This window comes from Lissotriton helveticus, chromosome 3_1 (genome assembly GCF_964261635.1).
Source record: "Lissotriton helveticus chromosome 3_1, aLisHel1.1, whole genome shotgun sequence".
Classification (NCBI taxonomy): domain Eukaryota; kingdom Metazoa; phylum Chordata; class Amphibia; order Caudata; family Salamandridae; genus Lissotriton; species Lissotriton helveticus.
The window spans coordinates 719,063,597-719,079,044 of NC_136061.1; the positions used below are offsets into that span (position 1 = coordinate 719,063,597).

The following is a 15,448-nucleotide window of genomic DNA, read 5'->3' on the forward strand; positions in this document are numbered from 1 at the left end:
TAAAGACGCTCCTCAGATCACTTCACTTCTCACCGAGAACAGTACGCCCAATGTTGCCAAGACTCAAAGACTCAAATTGTGAGCACACAAATGTCAGACCACTAGACCCAGTCACAACCTTGTCGCAAGGAAGGAAAACCAGGTTACAGCACGAAACTTCAATGTGAAATGGCTAACCAGCGAAGGTTCAAATCATTCCAGACGCACAGCGTGTCTTCATAGTCTCAAGGAGCATTAAATCTCCACAACACAAGCCTCTCCTCAGAAAAAAATACAGGGGAAAGAGACAGCTTCAGCATCTAATGTCACCTCCATAACAGCAGAACATCAGCTTAAGACAACAGAGTTGCCGCCGGGACACACCCCAGGCAGCAAGGAGAAAGCCACGAATCAAAGTTGCAGTGCCTTGCAAGTAAAATGGCGGGCGTTGCTGAAAAACCTGAGGGGAGCGCAGCGCGGAGGAAACAGGGTGAAAGGCAGCTCAGAAAAAAGAAATAAAAAGGAGCTACCTGTGGCCCCGCTCCACACGAGGAATCAGTGCATTGTACCGGAACTCAGCAACAACAGCTCCCGGGCGGAGAGAAGATCCCGCTCGAAGCACGGAGCCTCAGCTGGACGCGGCCATCTTGTGGCAGGTCAAGCCACACCCCAAGAGTAGTTTTTGAAATATAACACTACAGAGCTCTGGCTGTCAGCTATAACCTATTTGGGACGGTGTGCCCCTCAATCCGAGGCTTGCCCAGTGCCCGGAGCTTTTCTGTGAATCAGCTGATGGTGTTTGGCTCTTAATTAGGCAGCTGAGAAGAGATGTTAATATTGGGGCCTCACATCCATCTCTTGTGGGCCTGGTCCCACTTGTGACAGAAAGGCCCTGGAACCCCCACTGATGCTCGGCGGCATGTTCCTGATCTGATTGATTAATGCTGGCAGTAGGGAGGATCCCAGGAACCCAGTGTGGGCAAAGGCTGGCTGTGTATTTGTAGTTCAGTTAACTTGCTATGGCTGTTATTAATAAATGAAATGAATGCTTCAATCATTCTGAGCTGCCTGCAGCCTGTAGTGTACTGAGTCTGAGAACTGTGCCCTCTCGCAGTTTTACTCTGTCTTGCTTTCAGCTACCTGCGGTTAGTGCACTTTAGTTCAATTACTCCTTACAGTTTCTTGTTGCTCAAATGGGTGTAATATTTCTGAAATGTATATGTTTCCCTCATCTTCATTGCTTGATTTTGCTTGCGAGAAAGTGTCACTCACATTTGTTGAAATGTCACTCATAATTACACTGAAATTATGACAATGCCACATATAACATTCTGAAACCCTGGCAGCTATTAATTATACTAATAAAAAGCTCTGGCTTTCCAAAATCATGCCTAAAATATACACATGCGGGCAGAGTGATATACAACTGGGCGAAAGATGTGCCCGTTTTTAGATACTGTTTATTGGCAGAAAGAAGTTATAGTTACTTTTAGCAAAACGCGTGACTCTTAAGAGGTTTGTGATTTCTACGTTATTTTTGCTTGCGCGCGCAGTTTTCTAGCGTGATTCTTAGGGGTGCGATCCTTGCACCGCAACTCGGACGCCGACTCTAGCGCCGCGCTTGCTTGAGATCCATCCAGAGCCTTGAAACGGCCCACTGTGGAGGCGTTGTTGCGTGTATTCCAGTGTGCGTCGGCCCTGGCCTGGCGCCGCTTGCTGTGGCTTGCAGCAGGTGAGCTCCGGTGCAGTACCCTGCGCCCCCAGCAGAGGCCCTCGGTGATCGCGCGGCTCCCAGAGCTTTGGCTTTTCCCCGGTTGCTACGTGATTTCTTTCTCAATGAAGGGACGTTTCCCCGCTGCAACAACAGGAGCATCCCCGAGCAACAGAGGACGCCAAGTGACCACACCTCCTCTTGCAGCGCTGGAGCCCCTGGGCAGCGGCGCGGGCACCTCTGGGCTGGAGTGGGAGCCCCCCTGTCAGCCCCAGTCCCGCGGGGGGCTGCCTGCCAGGACGCGCCGGGCGTACATGTCCGAGGCAAGAGATGGCCCCGCGTGAGGCTGGACGGGGCGCTGCGCACCTGCGGGTAGCATGGAGCGGTGCGTGCGGGCAGAGGGCAGCCGTCACCGGGGGAGCCTGGCACCTCCTGCTGGGCATTGGACTGCTGCTGCTGCGAGGACTGGAGGCCGCCGGTAAGAGACACCAGCGCTGGCGCTCCATCCTCTCCGATGCACTGCGGCTGTGCCAGGCGTGCACTGGCCATGCACAGCACCAGACCTAGGGGCTGTTGGTACGTGGGCACTGCTGACAGCACCAGCGCAGCCTGTGGTACCCTGGGCAGGTGCCTGATGAGGGGACAATGTGATGCGCAGCCATCTAAAGAAACAGGGATGAGCATCCCACAAAGCGCGCAGCCAGCTCCCCAAAAATGGCAAATGTGTGTGTATTTTATTGCAATGCTCAGTAGTCGAGGCTCTCCATGTCGTGTGTTGTAAATGGTGCCATGACATCCGTGGTCGATGCATACTGCTATATCTAACGTCATCGTGGCCCTTCTATGCATTGTGAACGCTCCCGCGCCCTACTCTGAATGTGATAACGCTCGATCGAGTCCCCTGGCAGCATTGTACCCGTTGTCCCCGACCCCATCAGTGACTGCGTCCTAAGAGGAGTGTAACACAAGAACACAATGCTGTGCTTGTGGCAGCCTCGGGGGTCACTACACCTTCATTCCCGACCTGCCGGGGCCGCGCAGGTGTGAAGGGATTGCTATCAGCATACAACCGCTCTGCGTCAACGAGGCCTGATTTTGGCTGTATTTCAGCACATTTTTTGGGGTCGCATAAAAGCGGAAAGTGCGTGTAGTCGAGCAAAAAACCGAGGGCTCTGAAATCCAAGAAACGGACGGGTGTCAGTCAGCGTGTTTCAGTGCTCCCTAGGCTGACAGCCCTGGGAGCTACCGATTCTGTTTTGCAATTTCAGCACATATCACCACACAGCATGCTGCATGTATTGCGTTTTGTGTTAGTCAACAGCCTGCTTTTAAGAACTGCACTGCTTTAATGCACATCTCCAGCCTCACCACAGCGCGTAGTACAGGGACGTTTACCTGAGAGCACGCCGTGCCCAGTGGCGTAGCAAGGGTGTCATCACGGGCATTGGTGCAAGCAAAGAAAGGGGTCCCTTACATCCTGGCTGTGCAGTAGAGACATGGCCTTTACTGGGTTACAGTGGTCCTCTCAGAGCTCTGGGCCCCTGCACCGCTGCACCTGCTGCGTCAAGGCGCCCCTGCCCTTTCCCGCGCTAAGTGCAGAATGGTTGCTCAGACAATGAATGCTCCCTAGATTATCCGTTTGTTGATAGATTGGTGAATCGCGCTGAGCATTCCATCATCGCGATGGTGTAGTCTGCCTGTGTTGTTAATTGCCCATATCCCTTTCCGTAGAGTGAATTGTTTTATAGAAATCTGTGTGTGTTTGTGTGTGTGTGTGGGGGGGGGGGTTTGTGGGGGAGATTAGGAGGATTCTGCACCCTGGCGTTATTTGTGGTCTGAGTGCGCAGTTGGATGCCAGGCCAGTGGTTTCCACAGTCACGTCGCAGTGTTACAGGAGCATGGCAGGCTGTCTAGTTTGTGCCTTGAAGCACCGGCGCTCTGCCACTGCCGCACTCCTGGCTTTAGACGCTTCTGGAAGATGAATGGACGGGGTTCACCACAGCCCCACATCTGTTTCCGGGGAGCAGCTCCCCTGACACCTGACAGAATCGATTTAAAGAACTCCCACCAGTAGGCCAGCTCCTTGACCCCCCCCCCCCCCGGGTGTTGCTATGGGACTTTACATAGTAGTTTTTGCCACTGCACTGCTGCTGCAGACCCTGCTTCCATAGCAGGAACATTACTGCCACCTTTTGCAACGCACGATGCTGCACCGCACCTCTTTGTATTTCTAGTGCATTTACATTTCTCCGCCACTGTGACACGTTTGATCAGAAACCCGATTGTCTCATGGAGACCCCGATGGACTGGAGTCTCGCAGAGGTAATCTAGCGCCGAATCTGCGCCCAGACGGGTCACTCTATGCAACACAACATCAACTCGTAACCATGGCGATAGGATGGCAGCCAGTGGTTCCCATCGTGCCTCCACCCACAGCACGAGTGTAGCCACGGCCCTGTGCTGTAACCTCATGTCCTAGTCACCAGGTAACCAACCATGCACACAGGCTAGGCTGCCGGCAGAGCCCGGGGGAGGGGCGAGGTGCCCCATGCATTCGGTTGGGCACAATGGTGCTAGCTTTATTGGCCCGTGCTATGCTAGGAGAGTAGCCGTACAATTGCAGCATGTGCACAGTGACATCGTTGTTGGGCGTTCGCCCCTCCCCCACTACACTGCCCGCTTCCATAGTCTTAAAGGGGAAAACATGCGTTTCCCTTGCAGGGACCCTGTCCCACGTTTTCACGTTTCTTGCTTAAGGTTTTCACCTCAATGACCCTTCTGCCGCTGACCTTTCGACGCATTTTGCTCCCCACCACAGACTCCTCGTTTCCCTGTTTCCGTGCACTCCTTCCAACCTTGCTATCACAGTCACTTTCTTTTTCACGACTTCCAACAGGCTCTGCTCAGGATGTGGCACACAATCTGCCTGCTTCCGATTCTTCGACCTCTCATCTATCTGGCCCTCCTCACTTGTGAGAGAGTAATAAACAAGCATTGGCAAATCCAATAAGGCGTACCTCAGGGACCTATTGGCTTTGCCAATGGTTTTTAGTGATGCTGTACACCATGGGTACTCGTAAAGATTTTCTCTGGGGTCGCAAAGTATAGTTTAGTGCAGCCGAAGGCTTCATCGATGCCAGCAGGCTGGGGTGGGGTCAGGGGACTGGTGGATGTAAGGTGGGTGTAGGTGGAGGGAAGTCTGTTCATGTTGTAGACTGAGTTGAGTTATTTGAGGGCTTCATTCCATACCACCCTCTAAATTAGGCTGCTATTCTCTAGCAGAGACACAGATTTGACATTGGTGCGTTGTATCTGAGTCGTTGTCCCTATGCCACACCCTGGGGTAAGCCTTTTCTGTTTTGCTTGCACTCCCTTTAGCGAGCCAAGTGTTGCAAAGGAAGTAACATGGGTATTTAACTGGAACGAAATAGCATTTTAGGTATCGCAATCTCCTTATTCCCTTGGTCACTCATATGTAAAGATTAGGGGTGCTTAGAAACAGGCTCCATTGAGGCAGCAAGTGCTATAAAAACTCTCTGACAAAGACAGCCACTTTGTCAAAACTTGCACAATGAGTGTTGCTGATAAAAAGATCATATTGGGTGGTTCCTTAGATTTTCATTTGTAATGCTAGTGCACAGATTTCCTTCACTGGATTTGTATATATAATACTGTGTAGTTTAAGCTACTTGGGAAAAATCCTCTGAATGTGTGTCCCTGTGCTGGTTTCATTGGATCCTATACAATTCTGTTATGATGTTCTGGAGAGATGAATTACAAATAACACAGTATATATATGCTTCATTGATGAAGACTAGTCTTCTTTTTCATCACTTATCACATCAGTACTGAAGTAAAAGCTGAGAAGTGCGCACTAGATATTTGAGCAAATGCTACTTAAACTAGAGTACGCTGCTTCCTTCTAGACTTGCGTAGAAACCAGTCCCGTCCAATCAGGTAAGCGCGGTGGGACTGGGGTGGAGGGTGGAAGTCGACATATGACGTGTTAGTGAACAAAAAATAAATAAATAAAGCCACTTACCTTGCACTCAGAAAGCGAGCACTTACGGAAGAATCCAAGGAGCCAGTCAGAAAGGTAAACAGCTATGCTCCACGGGAGGGGCAAAGACATTCTGGACTGCCTAAAACAAATAAAGTCAGAGATGGAAAGCAAGCAGATGTGAGATACAAAACACAAAGCCAATGGCAAGTGCAGGGTGAAATGCCTTCCTAGGGAAGCTTCCAGCATGTCCCCAGTATGTCTGTGCAACCAGGCAGCTGCGCTGCTTGGTAGGCTCCGACTGGCAAAGCACGCAGGTTTGGGTTTAATGTCCTACTGTATGTGGCATAAGCACATTGGAATCATAAAGAAACAAAAGACCAACTCTATTGAAAGCTCCCTAGTTGTAAAGTAGTCTTGCATGTATTTCAATGTAAGCACTGAAGTGGAAGTGGAAGGATACATTTAAACTGCAAATAGCATTAGATGACCGATAAATACTTCATTGGGCTGACCGGATTAACAAAGTCCCAAGCCCATGACTAAAAGCGGATGGTAGAAGAAAGCCGATGGTTAAAGGGTACCCACCTAAAAACCCACTCTGTATATCATAAGCAAAAGTCCTGCTTTACAGCTTACGGTCTATGACAGATAATGTGAAGGGTAATTTGGGGTGCCAAGAGCACCTTGGGTACCTTTCCTGTGTAATAAAAAAGGGTTCCTCTTTTTAAGTCCTAAGGCAAAAGAGAGACACCAGAGAAAAAGTGCTAAAATCCCCACATAAGAAGTCTGTGCACGTTGGTGACTTTACTGAGTCCTTTCTAGTCTGGGAATTTTGAGATGCTATTTGTCTATCTTCATTTCAGTACAATTTGTTTGTGTCAGAAACATAATCCAAGAGGATTTTAGACTCTAGAGCACTGTGTATAAAACCTGACAGGAGCATGATACAGTGAAGAAACTTACACTTGCAATTGTTGTGAGAGCTCGAAAGGGGGTGCATACACCTGAGGCTGCATAATGGAGGTTACGAGTGGGAGTCAAAGATGCAAGCTCTCATTGAGGTAAACAACCATAGAGTAGGGGAATATTTACCCAAGGAGCAATGGTAGAAGAGAGGGGTCTGGACTTTAAAAGCAGTCACAGAGAGGAGAGGATGTCTGTCGGTGCAGAGATGCTCCTGCTCTCATTTCCTCTCCTCGTTTATGTACTCCACAGGAAAAAGACAGGCCGGGGAGAACGCGGCCGTCACGTTCACTGTCTTAGAGCCAGGTCAGGGTAAGTAATGAGGGGTGTTATTGTAGGTGCTGATGCTCTACAGCTGAGTGCACAAAATCTTAAAAAGTCCTTTTTAGGACTCGGACTAGCGTCGCACTGCGTAAGCAGTGGGCGGAGTCCGAGATTTTTGTTTTTGGCAGTATGGGGGCTTGAACCTGCCCCTTTTCTCCATTGGCTGGCTTCCTAAACAGAGGCCAGCCCTTGGAGGAGAGGGGCGTCACTCAAGCCCCGTCTTTTTGCGATTCGGGAGCGTGTTTTTTGCAGTTTTTAAGCCGTGACGTCATCCGTCACTCAACTGCTAAATACACGCCCCCGATTCGCAAAAATGGCGGAGCTTTTGTTCTGCCATTTCCCCCGACCGCCGCCGGAAGAAGTCGCAGAGTCCTCCGCCCCAGCTGAGTGCTTGTCCTTCCGGCTGTGAGAGACAGGTCCGCCCCCCTTTCCCTGTCCTGGGTTCCCCCCCTTTTGTTCCTCGCTTGCTGTGTGCTGCCTAGTGGGTGTGGGGGTGGATTGCGGTCGCGGGGTCAGGGACCCGGGCGGGGGGTTGGCCGGGTGCCTCTACTGTGTTGCCTCGTGTTGTGGTGAGGGGGGTGCGCTCCTCATGCTGGTGTCGCGCTGGCGGGGTGGGCCTTGGAGCATGTGTGCAGCTTGTGCTCGGCGCGGCCGTCTTTCAGCCTGTGGATCCCTGGGGGGGAGGTGTTTGAGTTTGCATGCGGATGTGGTCTTGCGTGGTTCTGGGAAGGGGGACTGTGTTGGGGGGGCAGTGCGACATGGGCCCGGCGTGGCCGTCCTGCCTGCGGGTCTCTAGGGGGTGGGGGGTGATTTCATGTGCGGCCCCGCCTCCGGTCCGGTCTGTTCCTCGGCCTGCGGGTCTCTTGGGGTTGCGATCTCGTGCGCCTTTCCGTTCCCAAGGCCCCCCTGGTGCCGTGCCCGCCTGCCCCGTTCCTTATTTATTTGTTTGTTTATGCGTTTTTATATAGCGCGGCTTTGTGTGAGGGAGTCGGAGCGCTTCGCAAGGGGGGCATATATTTACAAGTGATCAACTTACAGGGGAGACTTTATGTCACATGAGGTAATGGTGACAATTGTGAGCAATCGGATTGCATGCGGCAGCATTCAGTGCACTACAGGAGGAAAGGGTGACGGGTGTGCAGGTTACAAGAGATATCGGGGTACATTTGGGTAGAGTACTGCAATATTGCTGGACACTCAGGCACGGGAACAAACGTTGCGTGCAAGGGGGGCAGATATTTACAAGTGATCAACTTACAGGGGAGACGTTATGTCACATGAGGTAATGGTGACAATTGTGAGGAATCGGATTGCATGTGGCAGCATTCAGTGCATTACAGGAGGAAAGGGTGACGGGTGTGCAGGTTACAAGAGATATCAGGGTACATTTGGGTAGAGTACTGCAATATTGCTGGACACTCAGGCACAGGAACAAACGTTGCGTAGGCAATGGTGGCACTTGTGCAAGTGTCTATGGCGGACAACTTGCCTGGTTGCCCGGGGGGTGGGGCGCGCGCTGTTTCTCCTTGTTGTTGGCTGTGCACCTTGTGGCCGGTCTCCCTGTGCGCGATTGAAGGCGGAGGACCGGCGGAGTGGTTGAACAGTGTTAGTTCATTTTGGCCTCGTTTTCGCTCTTCGTCCAGGACTGCTGTTCCCTCCCAGTCCACCAGTGTTCATGCTGTGGGGTTCAGAGGTTGGTGGCTTTAGATGTGAGTTGTGGCTGTGCTTTTCACTAAGACAGCTTGCTGAGAACCTCCTCCGCTCCCAGCCAGAATCAAGCTTCAAGGATCAGGTGTGATGGTGCATTACGGGAGGCTGCTGTATCCCCTGTAGGATGTTGTAGGTCCCAGAGACGTAGACCATGTGGGCAAGTGCTGCTGCAGTGCCGGTGTAGACACAACTGAGGCACAGACAGGAACATTTGTTAAGCCGTCTTGCACGCTCTGTCCATCTCGAATAGTTCCGAATCCAGACTGTGTTTATCCGGAAGCTACGGGTTCTGGGCCCGGTAGATCCTGTGTACCTTTGCTGTGCAGGCATTCTGCTTTCTTGAGTGAGACTTGCATGGGAGCCCGCCGTGAGTGGCAGTGATCAGTGGTGGCTTTGGGTCTGCCTCTGAGCAAGTGGAGCCGACGCGTGTCACTTGAGACGAACGTGCACAGAAATTAGGGGGTCAACGCTATTTTAAGCTTGGGCAGCGTCGGAGCTCTGCGCATGCCCTGTACGTGCAAAATAGTCCAACCCCGGCACTATAGGTCAGACCTGGCAGATTGTAGAGCGGCGCAATTTGATTAATATACATTTAGGTGAGCATTCGGGGATGCAAGAGGTAGCTAGCGGTGCTTTACAGGGGGCTCTGTGTGTGGCTCTGTGTGTGTGTGGGTGCAAATGCAATAGGTCTCGCATTTGCGAGAGATTAACCTATTGGCATTGTAAATGACAATGCCATTTATTCATATGTTTTAAAAACAAAAATAATGTCATGAGCAATGCCAATAGCTCTAACTTTAACAAGGACGAGACCATTGCATTGTAAATGCTTGTTTGCTCTGTGTGTATCTGCAGCTGAGCTGAGCAGCAATCGCGAGTCGCACAGAATCCTTGTAATCCGAGAGCCAACCCTGTGGGAAGCCAAAGTCCTCTTTGTTTTGTTAATCGATGTAATTTCCGTCATTAGGGTGCTGACCCCCTCAGTTCTGCTACTGTTTGTGAAGTCAGAGGAAAGCAGTGACTTTAACATTCAACTCATCTCCAGCCTTCCTGTACACTTCTGCTTTTTCAAGAATGACATCTGCACATTTTATACACATATTGCTGCAGTTTACACCAGCAGATGATACCTATATTTACTGAGCGCACTGCACTGCTCCAGGCCTTGAACTAGCTGAATGCAAAGATTTGATCTTTGGCGAGAGAGGAGATATGGCTCCAGTGGCTGGATTGCACAGTGGATACCTGGGTTCAAATCCCTGCTTCTTCGCTTGCTCAAATTGTCTGAACTAATGCTGATTAATTTGCTGCTCTGAGCCTCACTTGGATTGAGTGTTAAATTAGAGAGCACATGGAAGGAATGAATTACAGGATGTGCACTGTCTGACAAACTCACTTGTGTTTGGTTTAATGGAAACACTGTTGTAATGTAATGTATGTAATGTATAGGCATTTATATAGCGCACTACTTACCCGTAGGGTCCCAAGGCGCTTCGACCGCTGCGAAACCCTTCCTGGCTTCCCTGAGAGATGGTCCCTTAATGGGTATCTCCAGGGTGAGACCAGGCATCCCCGGCGGTCTGGTGGGGCCGTTAGTGAAGATGAGGCAAGCTAATGCCCAGAGTTGCCGAGTGTGAACGCTGATCAGAGTGGGCACCGAGGCGAGAGAATTATCGAGTCCGCTGACCCTGGTCCAGAAACCTGCCGCGCCGGGAATCGAACCCTGGTCCCGGGCCGTCCTCTGCTCTCGGGTCTGCCGCCTCTAACCAGTGAGCCACACTACTTCACACAGTTACTCCTTCCACAACAACAGTATTGGCCATATGTATAGTGCATGCGGGAAACTAACATCCTCTGATTCACTTATGGCAGCGCTGACAAGCAGTGCCTAATTTGTAAAACAAATAAGTGGCGGGGCCTTCGTGATGAGGCCATCGCAATTTGCCCAGACATTGCCAGTGCAAGCGCTGCCAATTACAGAACTTACACAACTACTAACCATCACACTGCTACAAGTGTGAGAATTTAGACTGTTCAAGGCCCCCAAGCTTTAAAAATGGTTTGGGTGGCTGGTAGTAGTTGTTTTAAACATGTATTGAATTAATAAATGATTGTTTTCCTGCTCATCTCTAAATGAGCAGCTGTTCCAAGTGCCGGTGCCGAGCACCGTTAAGCATTGCCTCAAATTAAGCACTGCTGTCAAGGGATTGGCAGTGGGGTAAAGTTCATGTTTCAAAACTTTAATTTAAAGAGTTGCTAATATATTGCTGTCATATAAGGTACTGAAGTACTCAAGGTTTCAAGAAATAGACTGATTTTAACTTAATTTGATCATGTTTGCTGTCTCTTTTTATGGCGGATCTGTGGCTGGCTCGGCTCGTGCTTTGGTTATTAACACCAGGCCAGTGAGGCCATGCAGTACTGGAGCAGTGATAGTTCTCTTCCCCGTCAGGTTCTGTAGGGAGATGTTCCTAGAAGCTGAGGCTATGTTAAGGGATGGTCTGAATGGCACTGTTGTTTTGTCTGTAGAAAATGATTGGTTCTTCTTTCCCTTCTTTAAACATCTGTATTCCATTGTTGCTGATCACTTTTGTTGTTGGGGAGGTTTACACTTGAGCTATGTCTGACTCAAAGATGGGTGAAGCTTTGATTCAGCAACAGTTCATTATACCTGTTGGGCAGGTTGATGCTTAAGTGTGTTTTTAAATGTGTTACAGTGATTCTTGAGGGTATGTCATGGTGACCCTTTGCAGAAAAGTCATATTTACATTGGGGGAACTTCGACCACTACTTTCTGTGGTTTTTATAGCTATTGTCACAGAGCGACTGTTTTGAAACTGCTTCACGAATACACACCTTTTGTGTGAAAACCATGTATTGGAAAGCTATGAGTTCTGACACAACACTTGTCAATTTTAATGAAAGCCACACCACTATGAAGATTTCTTCCTAAATTACCCACGCTTTTATAAATGACCTCTTGATAGTCTTCCCTTTTACTCTATTGTGTGTACAGCCCTTTCTTTTCCCAGAAGCGAGATTGGCAACTTACTTTCAAAATAAAAACAAAAATTGTCTGAAATGCTCAAAAATGCATTATATTGATTATTCTGTATACTATTTCTTTAAACTGAGACCCAAAATTCACTACGGATAATCAATGAACTGTCAAGAATGGCAGTAAATTCACAAATTTATCATCTAGCTTGCAACTTTGTTTTGTTAGAAGTCCTTAAGTCCAGCTATAGAAACCGTCTTTAAATAAAATCTCTGTTATCAGCAAACTTGACCAGAGCTGTTTAAATGAGACAGTTTCTCTCTCTTTTTCCAAAGAATAGTTATGGATCACATGTATTATTTTGTGTGGCTTCACAACCGCTACTGACAATATAGGTCCCTGACAGAATATCTCTGTGCAAACTAATCATGCCATCAGTAATGCTGGATGTAGAGGTTCTTAAACTTGATACTGTTTAGATGGAGAATTAACAAAATACAAGCTATTATTTCTTAGATGTGAAGCATCTGCTATGGCTTAAATTACAATTCCATTAGACATGCACCTTCGTTTGACGAAGTGCCGTTCATTCATTGTACATGAGATCTGTGTTTACTGTTGAATTCTCTGACTGTAAATGTAGGTTATTTTGTGGTTTTAACTATTGACACTCTTGCCGAGTTATAGGTGAAAAGAGAATGTCACAGTATTCTTGCGGTTTTCCACCGCAGATGAATATAACAGCATATAATTGTTAAATCAACTACATGCTGATGACGGCCCCCATCCGTCATGCACTACAGTGCTCATGTGCTGATGACGGCTGGGGGCCGGCATAAACCCATCCACTCGCGATTTTGCAGCACAGGGGGAAAATCGCTGCAGCATGGAAGGGGTTAAAATGCATGTCAGCAGCATGGAAAGTACACGGCTGACACTTTAGCCGATGTTCACCACCCCAACTCAGACAATTGTTTCTGCACCACCGAGCGCCGTCCATCCTCCAAATGTGGTCATATCCCATTCTGCTGCTACTATTGAGGGTGTTCGGGAGTCTGTTCGCTCGTTGTCTAGCCCGAGTGGGTTTTTGCTAGACCAAGAAATTATAGAACCAATGGAATTGAGTTACTCTTCCCCCAAATAGCTGTTATTACTTTTTATATTGTATAGCGCAGTCACTAAAGCTGATGTTAATGGTAGGAGTGTGTCTTTGAAACCGGGTTGTGTGTACCTCTCCAAGATTTGGGTTAAATCCCAATGGCGATCACAAACCAACATTCTCTTCTCTTACAGATGCAACGCTTGGCCGCGTTTAGCATATATGCCATCAGCCGTGAGCTCAGAGCTCATTGAATACACGCACACTTTTATTTAGCACTGTCTATTTGGAGGACCCAATCAACACCAATTTCCCGTCAGCAGCACTAACTGCATTACACTTTGCAGTAAAGGTGTTAAACGCCACCTTCTACCATTATTTGACAAAGCCGTGCTGTGAATCCCTTTTGCTTGAGGAATACACTTTAAGATGCATCTTCTAACTGGGTCAAATATTCATTTATTTTTTGCCAATGTCCTCAGTTTGCTCCCAGGCTTCCAGGTGACTGGGAGTCGACTGGTATAAAACAAACCCAGAAATTGTTGAGGTGAATGTGGTCACATGTGCTACGACCCTGTTCTTATGGGTGAAAGTGATAGAACCCTTATGAATCAATGGTGTAAAACCAACACTTATGTTAAGGACCCTGGTTAATGTAGTATTGACATGGACTTCCAGATGACCTAGCTCTCTGCTAGGGCATGAGCATCACCCTCTGAAGGAACATTGAGATCACCTGTCTGTTTTTATTTAGTATCTCATAGGCCATGATAAACTTTCTCTTCACTTGGTCCACATGGAGGAATACGTAAGGTTCATCCAGGGCTGGGCACGATCGCTGATATCAAGGCAAATAGGATATCATTGTTGTAAGAACCACATTCCCAGGCGCCTGCAAAACATTCCATGACAATCCCTTCTCTGGCATGCATTGCTCACACATCTATTCCCAACATATCTCCCATCCAATCAGATTCATCTAACTTGGTTTGCAGACAACAGGCATTCATTGCCCTGAACATGTAACCTCTATCCAGGTCTCGTTTAGCCATTCCCATACCTCTGCTAGCCTGTCTCAGACTTTTCCCAACAATTTACAGACATAAACTGTATGCATTGTTTTGCATTTGCATTTAGATAGTGCTTCTTTCTAGGCACTTGAATCCCTTGCTCCATGGCTGCCTAGTGACCCCATGTTACCTATGACACCTTCAGCTATTCCTGCTGTTTTTAGTCCATAGTACGTTGCATTCTGGGGCTACTAGTTTTGCTCCTAATGTTGTATGGGGTCTAAGGAATCAGCATGCAGCATGCTGTTAAGCGTGGCAATTGGCAGATATGAATTTGTGGCATCTGCACTCCAAGCTAAGGTATCTGTTAGTCATTCCTACTCATTAGCTTACTGATTCCTGGACCTAGGAGAAACAGTGGACTTCATCCAGTTTGACCTTTCTGTGGCCTTCAACACTGCCGCCCTCATCAGAAGACTCCAAGAGATTGGCATACAAGGATCTGCTCCCAATTGGTTCTTATAACTAGTCACCTGGACTATGAAAATGCTTTATTGGAAACAGTAAATGATACCCTGCTGACCAAGCTACAGGTAATACAGCAGTGGCGGCTCGTCTGCTAAGGCGAAGTAGCGTCGCCCCACTGCCAGGAGCAGCAAAGAAAGGCAAAAATAAAATGATAATAACTGAATGTTATTATCATTTTATTGTTTCCTCCTGCTGCAGCAGTGCATGAGGTGGTGGGCGGCGCTGCAGGGGAGGAGTGGTAGAACACTCCTGTGCGCAATGACTGTTTGGTCGGCCCTCTGGGGCCGCCCAAAAAAGTAATGTGCATTTCCCTGTTCTCCATGTAGGCTGTATTACAGCCTGCTTGGAGAACATGCCCATCCCTCCAGCCCCTGGCTGAGCATCGTGTCACGGCCCTCAGACCAATCACAATGCTGCAATGAAGCATTGTGATTGGCTTAGGGCTGGGAGGCTGGCTTCCTGCTTCCTGTTCCGACCTGGAGTCGGACACAGGTGAACAGGAGAGAAGACGCAGGACCTGGCGGCCGCAAGGTAATCTTTTTTTTTTTTTAAAGCAGCCCATGCCTCCCCTGTCTACGCCCACCCCCACCACCCGAGAGCTGTGCCAGCCGCCCCGTAATACAGAACACAGCCGCTCAGTTGATTTGCAACTTGCTGGCACCTTTGTCTTCTACCCCTATTTTATGAAAATTGCACTGGCTTCCCATTAGAACAAGCATTTACAATGCAATGGTTTTGCCTTTGTTAAAGTTAGAGCTATTGGCATTGCTCTTGACATTATTTTTATTTATGTTTTTTTAACATAAATAAATGGCATTGTCATTTACAATGCCACTAGCTTTATCTCTCGCAAATGACACCCACAAACACACACACAGAGCCCTTCCACACACACACCCACACAGAGCGCCCCACACACACAGCCACACAGAGCCCCCCCACACACACAGCCACACAGAGCCCCCCACACACACAGCCACACAGAGCCCCCCACACACACAGCCACACAAAGCCCCCCACACACACAGCCACACAAAGCACCCCACACACACCCACAGAGCACTCTACACACATTTACACAGCACAAGCAGGCAACAGGGGCACACGGAGGCACAAGCAGGCA

The 15,448-nt window shown here is 48.8% G+C and overlaps 1 protein-coding gene across 1 annotated transcript in view; it reads left to right on the plus strand.

Moving 5' to 3' along the window:
* The first annotated feature begins 2,020 nt into the window (after positions 1 to 2,020).
* Positions 2,021 to 15,448, plus strand: part of KIAA1549L (KIAA1549 like) — a 730,284-nt gene continuing 716,856 nt past the window's right edge. Inside the window, exon 1 of the mRNA XM_078680874.1 lies at positions 2,021 to 2,168. Within this exon, the coding sequence (XP_078537000.1) occupies positions 2,021 to 2,168 (148 nt within the window). The remainder of the gene's footprint in view (positions 2,169 to 15,448) is intronic.